Here is a 14,625-nt window from a genome sequence, read left to right on the forward strand (position 1 = left end):
CCCTACAGCACAGACTCGCGTGGAGTGAATCTGAACCGTCAGTACCTGAAGCAGCCTGATGCCCTGCACCCGGCTGTCTACGGGGCTAAAGCTGTGCTCCTGTACCACCACGTGCACTCCCGTCTGAACTCCCAGAGTCCCTCTGAGCACCAGCGCAGTCCCCATCTCCCTCCTGATGCTCCCCTTTCCGACCTTGAGAAAGCCAACAATCTCCGAAATGAAGCTCGCCTTGGGCACTCGTCTGACGGGGGGAACCCTGAGGCCTGGACACAGACCGAGCCAGCAGAGCCGAAGCACCACAGCGTGTGGATTATGCCACAACAGTCCACTGAGGCTGAGCATCCAGACCCCGACACCATCCCCCCCAAAGAGAGTGGTGTTGCTTACTACGTGGACCTGCATGGACATGCTTCTAAAAGGGGCTGCTTCATGTATGGAAACAGCTTTAGTGACGAGAACACCCAGGTAGGAATCCACAGGTGGTCATGTGAGTGTGGGACGTGTTGCAGGTTAGGAAATAAAGGTCAGGCCACAAATGGAGGGAAGGGGGCCTTCTGGCAGGAAAGCCTGGGGCTGCAAGAGGTACACTATCCTGAGCGAACTCCAGAGAGCCAAGAAGGGGCAGCACTGGGCCCCTCACGTCTCAGTCGTTACGTCATGACCTCTGAATGAGGGTCAAGCCGTCGGCATCCTAGTCTTTTCTAGGGTTTGGGAAACCAGGGGAGGAGGAGAATTTCACATTATTGGAGAGAAGAAGGGCTTAAAAAGAGGTAGAATCGTACCTTTCCAACACCTAGAAATACTGTCAAACATTCAGTGAGAATTTACAAACGCTGACTACTGCCGATGGTTCGGAAGGAGTCTGCTGTGTTGAAGGCACATGGCCGCATGCTTGGCATCTCTTCCTTGTCCGAATCCCTTCTTGCTCTGTCTCTCCTTCTGAGTTGCCTTTTTCCTCGCCCAAACAGGTGGAAAATATGCTGTATCCAAAGCTCATCTCCTTGAACTCAGCCCACTTTGACTTCCAGGGCTGCAATTTCTCAGAGAAGAACATGTATGCCCGAGACCGCAGAGATGGCCAGTCTAAAGAGGGAAGCGGCCGGGTTGCAATCTACAAAGCCTCAGGGATAATCCACAGGTTGGGTGGAAATTGAGATACAGTTGATGAAATAGCTTCCCAAAGAAAACATTACCCAGTCGAGGGCGTTCAAGGGGCAGGGATAGCCGAAGTCTTCTCAAAGGACAGATTCACAGCTAGTGTTATTGTCTTTAGTCTGGGACACTAAAGGTCCCTTTTGGGGACCTTCTTAGGTATATGATAAAGTGCCAAGGTCAATTTCTAGTTGCTGGGGATTAGCACTTTCTACTTGTGTATATTTTTTCCCAAATGATTATCTCATAGACCACCTAGTCTGTCCCCCCGTGGTTCTGTCCAGATTCTGTCTGATAAATGTCTCTGTGTCTCAGCTACACACTTGAATGCAACTACAACACTGGACGCTCAGTAAACAGTATCCCTGCCGCCTGCCATGACAACGGACGTGCCAGCCCCCCTCCCCTGCCGGCCTTCCCCTCCAGATACACTGTGGAACAGTTTGAGCAGGTATGCATGCAGGGGATGAGTGGGGAAAAGGGAAACCGCGAAGTCTGGAAAGGCCTTCACTCTTGCTACCTGACTCTAAGGTCATCTGAGGAGAGGCGCACCACTATCGCTGCCTCATCTCTCAACCACTGTGGTTGTCTTCCTCGGTTAACAGGCGCAGGCCTCTGACTGTAAGAGTACTGAGAGGATGAGTGGGCACTATTCTGACCTCCCCCCAGCCCTGCCATAGAGAATCCCTGAGCTCGTCTTCCTCCTTCTATTGCATTTGTTCACTGCTGACCTGAAAGTACCCCCTCTGCAGAGGTACCTGATGACCCTGGTGTCCTAGGGCACAAAAGAGGAGCAGAAAGAGCTGTGGGCTATAGACGAGATCCCAGTGCCTTCTCCTGCTGGGAGAACTCCTGCCTGGCGCCAGCCAGAAAGCCCACCTGCCCCTGCTCGTAATGGATGAGGGTCCCAGATGGGCACTTGCGATAAACAGCCTGAGCACAAAAGTTGGGATACTCATTGAGCAAATGAGAGGCCGGCCTCTCCTTCCCTTCCACTGTGCTGTGCACCCCAAACCAACACAGCACCCTAGGTTGGAAGACCAAGACACTGAGCCAAACCAGACTCTCCCCACAGGTGGGACGAGCTATGGCCATTGCAGCTCTGGACATGGCAGAATGCAATCCATGGCCCCGAATTGTGCTGTCAGAGCATAACAGCCTCACGAACCTCCGGGCCTGGATGCTAAAACACGTGCGCAGCAGTCGAGGCCTGAGCACTACTGTGAACACGGGTGTCAACAAGAAGAGAGGCTCTCGACCTCCACCCAAAAGTAACAAGTAAGACCAGCAGGGTGGAAGGGAGAAAGGCTGTGAAAGTGGAACAGGGCTCTAGAGCGAGGAGTTCCAAGGAATTTGTGTGATTCCCAACTTCCAGAAGGACCACAGGGTGAATATTTCCAGGGTAAACTTAAATTAGTAAGATCAGTGCATTTTTTGGAGAATGGGATCCTCTTCCCTTTTACCTGGAGCTGCATACTTCCCAGATATCTGAAAAGCAGGCTAGGGGATTCCCTGCTGCAGAGCCCTGCACGAAATCAAATACAGTTAGGGTGCGGGTGGGGGCAAGTCTCAGCTTCCAGTGGTTGTGAATGACTGAGGAGTCCAAGGGCAGCACCAAGGCATTAAAGGGGAATTCGCTGGGAGTTAAAGCTGCCCAGGGACAGCCCTCATGGCTCTTAGCGTATTGTGTGCAGGAGCGCATTATATGTGAACAGGGGCTCCCAGGCATCCTGAGATGCCCCAGGTTAGGTACCTTATCCATGGACGTAAATCCCTCCCTGCTCCCTTGGAATGAGTCCCTGTGCCTTTTCACTCCAGAGGTGATGCTTTACTGAGCATCAGACCATGGGGAAAGACTTGCAACGACCTCCCTGGCCCAGGGTTAACTGGCATCTGCTTCTTTGCAGTGGACTGCCTGTTTCCTGCTCTGAAAATACCTTGAGCTGCGCGCGAAGTTTTAGCACTGGCACAAGTGCTGGTGGTAGCAGCAGCAGTCAACAAAATTCTCCACAGATGAAGAACTCCCTCAGCTTTCCTTTTCATGGCAGTCGGCCTGCAGGGCTGCCAGGCCTGGGCTCTAGCACCCAAAAGGTCAGCCACCGGGTGCTGGGCCCCGTCAGAGGTAAGCTAGTCTGGGAGCCCCTGCAACAGGTGTTCACTTGTTTGGGGCATTGCTGGGGGAAGTGAGAGCTTGAAGACACACTTGGCCTGGGACCAAGGGGTGAATCAATAAAATTAGTATATAGCAGAATCTACAGCCTCTTCTGCGACCTTGGTGTTCCCTGCGGCACGAGCTCCAGACGGTACCGTGTATGGCATAGGCGGGAGTCCGCGGTATCTGGGTTTCAGCAACTGCTGGGAGGTAGGAAAGTTTCCAAGGAAGAAACTCTGGCTAGAGCAGGGTCACACTGAGACACGGAGCCTCCATGTCAAGGACAGGGTCGGTATTGTTGGGAGCAACATAAGGAGATGTCCTCACAATCCAAATCGCAGCACCATACAAAGATGGAGAATCCTATCCAGGGTCTCTATGGGCTGAAATTGTTCCTAGCTTCAGAGCCTGTTCAGAAAGTGTTATCAGAAGGATGCCAGCTCTTCCAAAGAAAAATGGAACAACTACAGACAGCTCCTGTTCTAGGCTTACAAAGCAACAGTCTAGCCCCTTCCAGCAGTGGTCACAAGTGCTCAACTGTGCCCCTGGGTTTGGTCAAGGAGACCCTGCTTGATACAAGATAAGAGATTCTGGGTCACAGTGTATCCCCAAAACAGGTGGGCCTTTAGGGAAAAAGAAGAGGAAGGGACTCCAGAGCCGTTCCTTGGGAGTTGCCGGGCCACTTCTGGAAATAACACTAAATCAAAAGTCAACATTGTATGTGGCTTCTGGGCTACAGCAATCTTGCCAGAGTATGGAGGCTTAAATGCTAGAACTAAGCTTTGCTGGTCTTCAAGCTGCACTCGTCCTCGTTAGCACTTCCCTGCTACTTAGCTTGCAACAAAGTTTTCGGTGCAGAGCAGAAACATGCACTGGGGTCAGTGGCTGTGGAAATCTGACTACTAGTTAGAGCAGCCACAGGAGAGAGAGCAGCGGGCCTTACCAGCTTTGACCAGTAAGATGTTCTACCCCTGAGAAGCTCCATAGTTAACCTCTGCTTATGTTCTAAGCCCCACTCTTAGAGTCTGTCTTCATTGGGAAAGACACTTTTGCACACTGTTTGACAGAAGGAGAGTATTAAAGCAATAATAATGCCTTACATTTAAATAGCATTAAACAGTGAACAACAAAAAAACAGTATCGCATATTTATTTCATTTAATCCTAACAAAGACCCTGTGGGATAGGTGGTATTTCCACTTTTCTGATGAGGAGACTGAGGGTGTTTAAGGGTAACTTGTCCAAGATTGCGCAGCTATTAAGTGGCAGTTATTCAAACTTAGTCTTTTTGTGTTCCAGTATACTTGAGTTTCCCATCTTAAATCTGGATATTTTTTCTTCTTTTAATTTCTTTTCCTTTTAACTCACAGAAGGAATATTGGCACCATAAATTCTCCTTCCCTGATTACAAAAGGGAAATAGCAAAGAGCCTTTTCTAGGTCCCCACTGGAGGATTCTAGGCAGTTTTTAGTCAATATTTTATTAACATCTTCCCTGCTCCCCCCCACCAAACGCAGAGTGTTGTATTAAGCTCCTTGAGTGAGAGACATGTATTCTGTTTATTTGTTACTTCCCCCAAATAACTAATAGAAAATAGGCGTAGTCAGTACAAAGTAATTCCTGGTTGACTGACTTGAAACTTTATGGGGGACACAGGGCAGTAAACACAACATAAAAGCACACACTCATTATAAACATACAGGGAACATGGGGAGCCACTGTTGTAGATAAACACAAGAGTAATCACCCAAAGAATGATCAGTTGAGAAATGGTTTTGAAGAATGGGTGGTGGTGTATGGTTTTAACAAAAACATTCCAGAGACCACAGTGATAGCCAGGACCAGAGCTGCCGCGTAGAGAGGGCAACAGGCAGGCGCGCTAGCTGGTTCGAAGGGCCAAGCCCTGCCCGTGGGAATCAGTAAGGCAGGTGGGAGGAAGAAGCCGGAATGTCTTGAAAACAAAGATTATGAGTTAACGAGACATATGGCAACGACTGTGTTCCTGAGAATGATGGGAACAAAAGATTTAAGAGAGCCATCTGTGAACTGTTTATATATAAATCAAGCAGGGACGGGGAGGTGGGATCCTTGCAGTAGCTTATACATGAGATAACTAGTGCCTATACCAGGGTCTATGAATGTACATACTAGAAATAGAAGTGGCAGGATTCAGTGGTGGTGGAAGAGAGACAAACTAAGAGAGCTTCATGGCTACAAGCTAAAGGAGAATGTCATGATGACAGTAAGACATTGTTGGAAGCAAAGTGCTGAGTTTTATCTATTTTAGAAATGCTTGGATGTCATGGGCTAGCTATATGGAGATGACCTACAGGCAGAAAAAGGGCCAAACTGTAGAAAAGGTGACATCAGGGTTGGATCTAAGAGTCATCCACGTACAGGTGAAACCAAGTGAGAAGCCATGTTCCCCCAGGTAAATGAACTTAGAAGCAGAAAGAGAGCTGGTCTGAGTACCAAGACACCCTAGGGACTTGCATAAATATTTGTAAGAACTAAGAAACTATGTCTCTAAAGTCAGGGGGTCAAGAAGGTTCCTAATAATACCAAACAGGAATACTGTAAGGAGCTGAAAGATCAGATCTGGGAATCTTGACTCTTTTCTCCTGAGCATTTGCTGGTGCTACAGTTTTACCACTTCGTCTCAAAGTCCCTGATAAGACTCCAGGATGGGAGACTGGCCCTGGCTTGGGATAGGGACTTGTGATGCAGCTGTGGTATGTGGACATGGCATCTTCAACTAACCCTTAGAAAAACTTCTTTATTTTGTTTGTGTGATTTATCCTATGCTGTAGCTTTGTGACATTTCCTGGTTCCACACATCTGGCCCCTGGGCCTTTGCCACATCTGGGCATACTTTGTCTTCCGAGATAGGAAGAACACAACCCTCATATCTCTATAACTATAAAAGCAGCTATAAATATACTTTCCAAATCCCAAAACGGGGATTGCGTTGACAAGGTTTTTTTTTTTTTTTTTGACTTACCAACTTATTTATAAGAAAATTCCCACTAATGTATAAAAATTTTATCACATTTAACTGTACGTTTAATTGACTATCCTTTATTGGCCAGAACAGAACATGAGATTGGGCTACCCAGAAAATTTCAGAAAAGATCTAGGTAGCCCAGCCAGAAGCTTAAGTTAGAAGTTCAGGGAACTAGTCTGACAGGGTCTGTCCTCGGAGGCTGGGGGATGACATTTTAGAAGCCAAAAAGTAGCCAACTTGGGGTGAGCAGGGATGTTGCTGGGGCAGGAGGCTGGAAGAGCCGGAGTGAGCCTTGCCTCCCAGCGCCCCTGACCACAGTGCCAGGATCTTCCTTATCTCGTTCTCCCCCTGCTGCAAAATAGGTCCCGAGAACCGCCTTCCCAGACCCATGGTCACGTCCCTGACCGCGGGGCTCAGAGCGCAGAGGGCACTGTCCACAGCTGCCACCGAGGAGCAGCAGGGAGAGCTCACTGGGGAACAGCTAACGTAACAGCTAAAGGGTGCAATTTCCTGGTGCACAAGCAGATGCAGACAGCTCGGAGGAGGACCTGCTGGGGAGGGGGTGGATAGTAAACGGGCTCCTCCTTCTGTTGCCTATGTATTGATGAAAACAGGGCTCGGACTAGAGGGAAGCCAGTGAGGTGCCTAGGACACATGATTTAAGAAGGCTCTCGCTCTCAGGGTCAGGCAAGGGCCTCCTTAAACTATGCACTCTAGGCGCCTCACTCGCTTCATACTAGTGCGGGCCCTGGATTCAAGCAAGTCTCACTCAATAACTTAAACTTATTCCCTAGCCCTCCACCCTACCCAGCGGGATACTGGTGTAAAAGACAAGGGACTTAAGTGTAAAGCGGGGAGCCTTCAGCCATCAGCCTACCATGGCCACTCTAGTCCGCCCCAGCTCTGGCACTTAAAGCTGAGGTTACCAGAATTCTCTCCTGGCCTCTGTGATGCCTTGTCTCAGCTGACCAGCAGCTTCTGATAGAGCAGCTAAAGGCCAATGGTGAGTGGAGGCTCCTTTGAGAAGTGAGTCAAAGGACATAGGAAGAGTGCCTCCAGCACCATCACCACTTTTACTTTTTCCCCTGCAAACAAAAGTTTTGTGTTAAATAGCAGAGTAAAACTTATTTGATGGCAGGAAATGTCTCCTAACACATCTATTTATTCCCTTAGCACCTAGCACCACGCCTGGCACTTATTAAATGATTTGCAAATATTGGTTGAACAAATAAAAGGCAAGAAGTTGAAGCTGAATGAAGGCTGGTCTCGCCTGTCCACCCCTCACAGGGCATAAATCAGGTCTGCGTTCATCCTAGGGATCCAATGAGATCTGGGGTGCTACCTGTAGGGACAGTTCTAAAGATGTTTTGGAGGGACGATGCATGACCTAGGCACAGGTTACACAACTGCCCCTCAAAATTGTGAGCCCTTAGAATATCCATTCTGACTCATACAATGGTAAGGTCGGTCTGGCTCTGTGTCTCTGGCCTCTGCCCCAGGACTGTCCGGCCTCTCCCAAATGGAACCTAGGGGCTGATTATCATAAAACACCATCTCACAACCTCTAGATGCAGAGCTGTTCACAATATCACTTGCATTCAGCCTTAAGGCACTGTTTCTCTAGCTTAGAGCCAAGAAAGAAGAGAGTTGGGGCTCCTCCCTTTAATTCTTGTCACAGTGGAGACTGGGTAGGCCTGGATTATACCGGGGCCCAGAAGCCAAAACATGAGAAACTGGGCTGTGTGCTCACGCTGCCAAATTCACAGGCAGCCCCCGAACCTTAAGACAGTCTTTTAAGTGATGACGTGTTAGCTTTAAATGCCTTCTACTTTCCAGATCAGGCCTCTCTCCTAAACTAGAACCTGTCTCCTACCCTGAAACTCTCTTTAGGGGCAGGATTCCTGAGTTGTATCCTTACTATCTTTCCCTTGATTCTTACATTTCACATTGGCATTTTTTATATCATTTGCCTGTTTTGCCTTGTATCTTCTTAAGTGTCACTCAGTTCCTTACTAGGACCTACAAATGTCCCAGACGCCTTCACTCAATTTCTAGCCTGCTCTCTTATCCTTCCTTGGGGTGGGGTGAGGCTTCATCCCTTAACATGGTTTCAACATCCTTCTGTGTATAGATATTTCTCAGATCATCTATTTCCTGCTGTTTCCCCCTCTGTCATTAAAGTTCATTATTTCTGCCTACTGTGCACTATCACTTGACATCATCTTGACATCCCTGTTTTAACCAAAGAATTACCCAGGTCTAGGCTCTACAGTGTCTCTAAGTCATTGGTGGTGGGTAATGTTTCGAGTTATGTGACTGTGGCCATGAGTCTGACTTCGGTTGTTTTGTTGGCATCGCTGTGCCAACTCTTCCTAGCCCCCTAAGGTCTGGTTGTTTTTGACTCCTGTCTGTGGTCTTAGACTCTAATTGGTACCCAGCATCTTGGCAAACTCCTCAAAGCTAGAGTAGCTTCCATCCTGAGATCTCTCTCCCTTTCTTCTCGTCCTGATTCATACGAGTATCAGTTTTTTAAAATTTGGTTTGGGACCTTCCAGAAGTAGCCTTGTCACTGCTAGTGTAGCTAGACAAGGTAAAGTTACTGTCACCTACTTCCTACTTTAGGGCCTTTTCACATGTAACACATGTTGCTTTGTTAGAAGTCAACTGGCATCTGGAACCACCATCGAATTCAGCTCCACAAAGGTTAACAGCTCATTCCGTTTGAGAGCATTTGGTACCTGCTGTCCCCCTGTGATAAGGAAGGACCTGCCAAGCCTGAGAATCTCCCTACCTCACCATCTACCCCACTGGGACCCCACCTTTCAGAATCTGTAGCAGTGAGGCTCTAGCTACAAAGAAGGGACCAAGAGAGCTGCCCCACAGAGGATAACCACATGCCCTTAGACAGGGATTGTTGAGCCAGCTTACGGTCTACAGTGGGTGGCTGCTATCCGGGTAAACAAAATGTTTATTAAGGTCTCTGGTTTTCCAGGCAGTACTTTACAGGCACTGGGATGTACAGTATTGGAAAAGACAAGGTCCCTACCCTCAAGAGACTCAAGTTCCAATTAGAATATTAGCTAACATTTATTGAGCACTTACTGTGTGCCAGGCAGTATTAAGTACTTTACATGTACTAATATTTAGTTAAGGAGACAGAAACCATAAACAATTACTAGCCAAGTGAACAAAGGACAATGAAAGAATTGATCCTACTGTTAATGGTCAGCGAGGCTTCACAGAGGTGACATTTGAGATGGGACATATAAGATGTCCAAAGTTTCACTAGAAGAGGAAACAGACTTTGCAGAGGAACCACATAGCTAGTAGCCCTAGAGGCTATAGCAGAGGGTTGTGAAGGATCAAGTCAGCATCCTACTAAGGATGTGTAGACTGGACCCACAGTGGGCGGGGCTCTGAATGCCATGTTAAAAAGTTTAGACTTTATCCTTTAAAAGACCTTCAGTATCTCCCCCTTGCCTGAGCCAAAATGACTTTTGATCAGGTCTGTATTTTAGAAGAATAATTTCTGGCACCTGTGTGAAGGATGGATTGTAAAAGGGAAGAGACTCAAGCTGGGGAGGCCAGTGGGGAATTTTTTTCAAAAGCCTGGATGAGAGATAAAGACCTGTACCTGGATGCAGGCAATGGCAAGGGTGAATAAAGGAGGAATTCAAGTGAAGGCAGAGGGAGAATTGTCCAGATTTGGGTTAAACACAAATCTAAATGTGAGGGAGGAGTCGAAAGAGGAAACAAGGTTTCTAGCAGATTTTTCACCAAGATAGGGAGAACAAAAGGAAGGAGGGGAGAAAATGAGTTTTGTTTGGGTCATGAGAGACTGCCAGGTAGGAACGATCAGTAGACAATTAGAACAGCAGCTCAGGGAAAAAAGGGCAAGAGGGAGAGACTTGGGAGTTTTGAATACACAGAGCAGGAGAGAACCAAGGCTAAAATGGTGGGGGACACTGATATTTAGGGGCAGGACAAGTAGTTGAAAAGGGGCAGTTAGGGGGAAGAGGAGAACCTAGGAAAGCCAAGCTCAGTAACTTCTTTGCCAGAAGAATGAACTGGTGGGTGAGTAGAGGCTGGTTAGCTCCAGAGAGGTGAAGTAGGATGAGAGCTGGATGAAAACTGGAGGAGCTGGAATCTATTAGTTCCTTCTACCCGTCTTCGACTTACTTCAGAAGAGGGGTGCTGGTGTGATGGCAAGCTTGAAAACAGGCATCTGCTGACAAGGGAAGGCCAATGGGGCAGGGGAGTGACAATGCCTCACTTATTTGCCCTTTTATCTGCTTGTGTCCCTTCCACTCAGAGCCCCGAAGCCAGGACAGGAGACGGCGGCAGCAGCCACTGACCCATCACCCTACGTCAAGCAGCCCGGCCCCGTCCCCAACTCCTGTTAGTTCTAACACAGCCTCTTTACACATGGGCTCCTGCCTACTGCCCAACTCGCTCAGCATATCAGGTCTGTACCCACCGCCACTGAAATCTGGGTTGGCCAACCTCCTTCCTTCCCTACCTCCCAGGGCATAGGCCAGACTCCTGACTAGGCTTGAAGAAATCCCTCCAGCTCTGCTGCCATGTGACCTGGACCTCATTCCTGACTTGATGTAATACAGGCCACTCCAGACCAGGGGCGTCAGTTATCCTCCTGGATTATCCTAAATCCCTAACATCAATGCCCTTGTACAGGAAGCTGGAGTTTAGTGAACATCTTTGTGTAATAAAATAACAGTTACCACTTATTGAGTGTTTACTATGTGGCAGGCACTGCTCTAAGCACATTACCTCATTTAATCCTTATTTTTACAGTTGAGGAACCTGAGGACTTTTCCTACCTACTATTTATTCAAGCTCCCTGACTCCAGGAGCTGGGCAACTTAGACAAAACTGAAGAATGAAAAAAGCATAGGCCTTTCACCTGTCATCACCGCAAATGTTGTGTGACCATATCATCCACAAAGAGCCTAGACCGTCTGCTCTCCTTTTAAGTTAGAGACCCAGCCGTGTAAAGCACTGGATGGGGATGATTTGTAAGACTCCAGCCTAACATCTTCTACCCCCCTCAGAGCCCACTACTCCCAACCTGTTAACTCTCTTTGACAGGTAGCCCTGAATCCACCAGTCTTGGGTACTGATGACTTGATCCTTAAATGCTCACACATATGATTGGGATAACTCTAAGGTCTATAAATTCATAGTAGTTCAGCTTGAGTGGGTTCTGATTCAAGCTCAAGTTACTGTTCTACCCCTCGGACCAGACTAGAGCGTGTGCCGTGCTTCCGAACCAGCGGCGATTTTGCCAGGCAGCGGACATTTGTCTGGAGAGATTTTTGGTTGTTACAGTGGGGAGGAGGCAGGGGAAGAAATGCCATCTGCTGAGCAGAGGCCAGAGATGCTGCTAAACATCCTGAAATACACAAGGCAGCCGCCCACAACAAAGAATTATCCAGCCCAAAATGTCAATATTGCCAATATTGAGAAACCCTGATCTAAAGGAAGTTACCTCTTCTCCACGGCCCCATCCTGATATCAGTTTCCTTTGTTCCCTAGGGAGTAGCTGCTCATTCCTATCCTCAGGGGACAAACCAGAGGCTGTCATAGTGATTGGGAAAGGTCTGCTAGGGGCTGGACCTCGGATCCCCTGTATCAGGACCCGACTACAGGTAACATTTTTGGGTCTTCCCCAGTCCCCAGCATAGCAACTCTGGCAGAGCCCAGCAAGGCACTGTTCACCTGGGTAGTGGGAGGGAAAACGCCCAGCACTGCTTTACACCCTCTCCCCACAACCAGAGCAGAGAGCTGCTCTGATGCCTGAGTGCCTGTCTGTCCGGTGCTGCACCCCTGTCCCCTTCAGCCAGGTCTCTTGCTTGCTTCCAATCCCAGTATCCCTGCCAGACATACCCTAACCTCAGCCTGCTAGCTTTGGCTTTGCCTGCCCCTGCCCTTAGCTTCTCCTCTCTTTCTGCCCAGACCTGCCCGAGGAGAGTTCCCGCCAGGAGGGGTCCCGGATTCCCCAGGTAACACATCTGGTTGCTGCTCCTAGGAACAGCTGTGCCACCAACTCTGATTCAGTCCAGATCCCCATACTAGGTTGACTGAAGTTAGGTATAGGCAGAAGCTGACTGGATAGGTGAAGCTTAAGCTGCTCTGGCAGGGGCTGAGGCAATGAAGGCTCTGAGGTAGACCCACTAATCCTCCAACATCTTTCCACACCATGCTTCTCTCCTCAGCCAGATCTTGACCGTGGTACAGCCATGAAGGTTAAATGCTGGACCCTTCTGACTCCCCTAGTTAAGTAAAGCCTGGAATGTATAGTCATAGACTGAACCCAAGAGTTTTCTGGCTATTATCCTGCCCTACCTTCTCAGCTAGGAACAGTGCCCAGGAACTCAAGGTTCCAGTACCCGTGTTGACACCCATACTACACTCATACGTGTGGATACTAGAAGGAAACCTAGAAGCAAAAAAGTTCATGGAAGAATCCAGCCTCATAGCCTACCCGCTGTCCACACAGGCTAGGCCCAGGTTGGGCCGGGGCTCACCGCCGACTCGCAGAGGGATGAGAGGCTCTTCGGGCCCCACGTCCCCTATCCCCCGGACCAGGGAGAGCAGCGAGGCAGAGCCGGGACCCTGCTCCATACCACGGTGAGCACCAGGGTGCAACTCTTCAGCCCACCTCTCACTTCTATCCTCTTATTCCCATTTCTGCCATTCAAGATCATTTTCTTCCTTCCCTTCTCCCTTTGACCCCCGAAAGACTAAATGTACCTCCATTAAGAACCTAGTCCCTGACTTTTTCCCCCATCATGCTGTCCGTCTTCACTCCAACAGACGAGAGAACAACTTCTGGTTAGGCCTAAGGAGCAGGCTGGTCAGACCATTCCTGTCAGACCGCTGTGCAGTGCTCAACCCGCCTATCCTCACCCACCTTGCCTCTCTCATCTCCCAGCCCCTGGCTGAAAGACCAGAAGAAGGGCGGAGTTTTCACAACCCTGATTCCTCTCTCTTCTCTGTTGCAGGCTGCCTCAGGCTGGGCCCCCACGGCCCTGCTCTGCCCCTGCCTTTTCTCCTATGTCCCGTAGTCTGTCTGACTCCCAGGCCCGGATTTGTTACAGTGGGGGGCCCTTGGGCCAAAATGAGGTTTGTTTTGTCCCTAAATCTCCTCCACTCACTGTTTCTCCCCGGGTCTGAGGCCTTGACCTTCACGCCCAGCACATGACCCGGAGATGGGGAACACAGTGAGAAATGTGCTAGTCCCCTTTCTCAGCTCCTGATTCCATGTGACAATTATAACTCCTTGGAACGCCAGCCACACTCTTCTGAGACACCGCAGAGCATCACCTTGAGACAGGACAAAGCAGGGACCTGCCACCCCTTCCCTCCCTCCACAGCACACGATTTGGGGACCACAAAAAAAAATCTATATTTTTATATTGGGGGGAGGGAGTAGAAAATAAAGTAGCCCTATGCTGGGCCCTATTCAGTGGCAGCTTCTTGTTCCATAAGGTTAAGGAAGACTTTGAGGAAATAAAAGTTGTTTGGAAAAATCCAGGTGTAGTTGCTTTGTATGTTGTGATGGGTAGAAGGGATGAAGTGAAGTGTGAAGGCCCCTCACACCCTCCATCTTGCCTCAGACTATGTCCTGGAACCCTAGAAAAGAGGGGGAAAGACCTGAGGTAAGGAAAATGCTGCAGCTTTCCTCTGGGGCAATCCTTCAGGAATCAACTCCCATCCAGCCTGTCCCCCCTTGCAATTCTCGCCCACACTTACGGGATGGTTTACCAGACGTTCATACAACACCTCCCCCCCATCGCATCCTTCTCTATGGCTTGGGTCTACACTAGCCAACCCCTAAATCAGTGCCCTGTGCCCCTGAAATAGAATTCTCTATCTTTCCAACCCCTCACACAAAAAAATTATGCCTAAATAAAACCCTAAACAACCTTGGAAAAGTGAGTACTATTTAAGTGAAGAGCCTAAATCCTCTTACTTGGACGGCATCCTCAGTACCTTTATTCCTTCGGGCGTCAGTACCTTCTTGTACCCGTACTATCAACTTGGGCATCTGGGGACCACATGAAGATGGGGACTGAGGGGGTTTAGGGAACCCACCCCGTTCTAGCAGGGAGCAGTTTAAGGGGGAAGGGGGCAAGGCACTCGCTGCTCTGTGCGGATAAAGGGGCCCAGTATCATGCTTGGCCCCACACTTTCTGATTTGAAGTTTCGAACCCTTCACTCCCTGGCGCGGCCCCGCCACTCTCTGGGGCTGGGCGCTACAGCCCCGTACCGTTACCTGGGGCGGAGAAAGCGCCACT

The 14,625-nt window shown here is 49.1% G+C and overlaps 2 protein-coding genes across 2 annotated transcripts in view; one reads left to right on the forward strand and one right to left on the reverse strand.

Moving 5' to 3' along the window:
• AGBL5 (AGBL carboxypeptidase 5) overlaps positions 1-13,501 on the forward strand; it is a 16,413-nt gene extending 2,912 nt beyond the window's left edge. Inside the window, 9 exon segments of the mRNA XM_007470815.1 lie at positions 9-465; positions 969-1,138; positions 1,468-1,603; positions 2,228-2,430; positions 3,060-3,274; positions 10,620-10,772; positions 11,861-11,973; positions 12,825-12,967; positions 13,330-13,501. Coding sequence (XP_007470877.1) covers positions 9-465; positions 969-1,138; positions 1,468-1,603; positions 2,228-2,430; positions 3,060-3,274; positions 10,620-10,772; positions 11,861-11,973; positions 12,825-12,967; positions 13,330-13,501 — 1,762 coding nt within the window.
• Positions 13,502-13,940: 439 nt separating this feature from the next.
• Positions 13,941-14,625, reverse strand: part of OST4 (oligosaccharyltransferase complex subunit 4, non-catalytic) — an 808-nt gene continuing 123 nt past the window's right edge. Inside the window, exons 2-3 of the mRNA XM_007470886.1 lie at positions 14,321-14,375; positions 13,941-13,960 (exon numbers count right to left, since the gene is read on the reverse strand). Coding sequence (XP_007470948.1) covers positions 13,941-13,960; positions 14,321-14,375 — 75 coding nt within the window. The remainder of the gene's footprint in view (positions 13,961-14,320; positions 14,376-14,625) is intronic.

Source organism: Lipotes vexillifer, unplaced genomic scaffold (genome assembly GCF_000442215.2).
Source record: "Lipotes vexillifer unplaced genomic scaffold, Lipotes_vexillifer_v1.1 scaffold717, whole genome shotgun sequence".
Classification (NCBI taxonomy): Eukaryota; Metazoa; Chordata; class Mammalia; order Artiodactyla; family Lipotidae; genus Lipotes; species Lipotes vexillifer.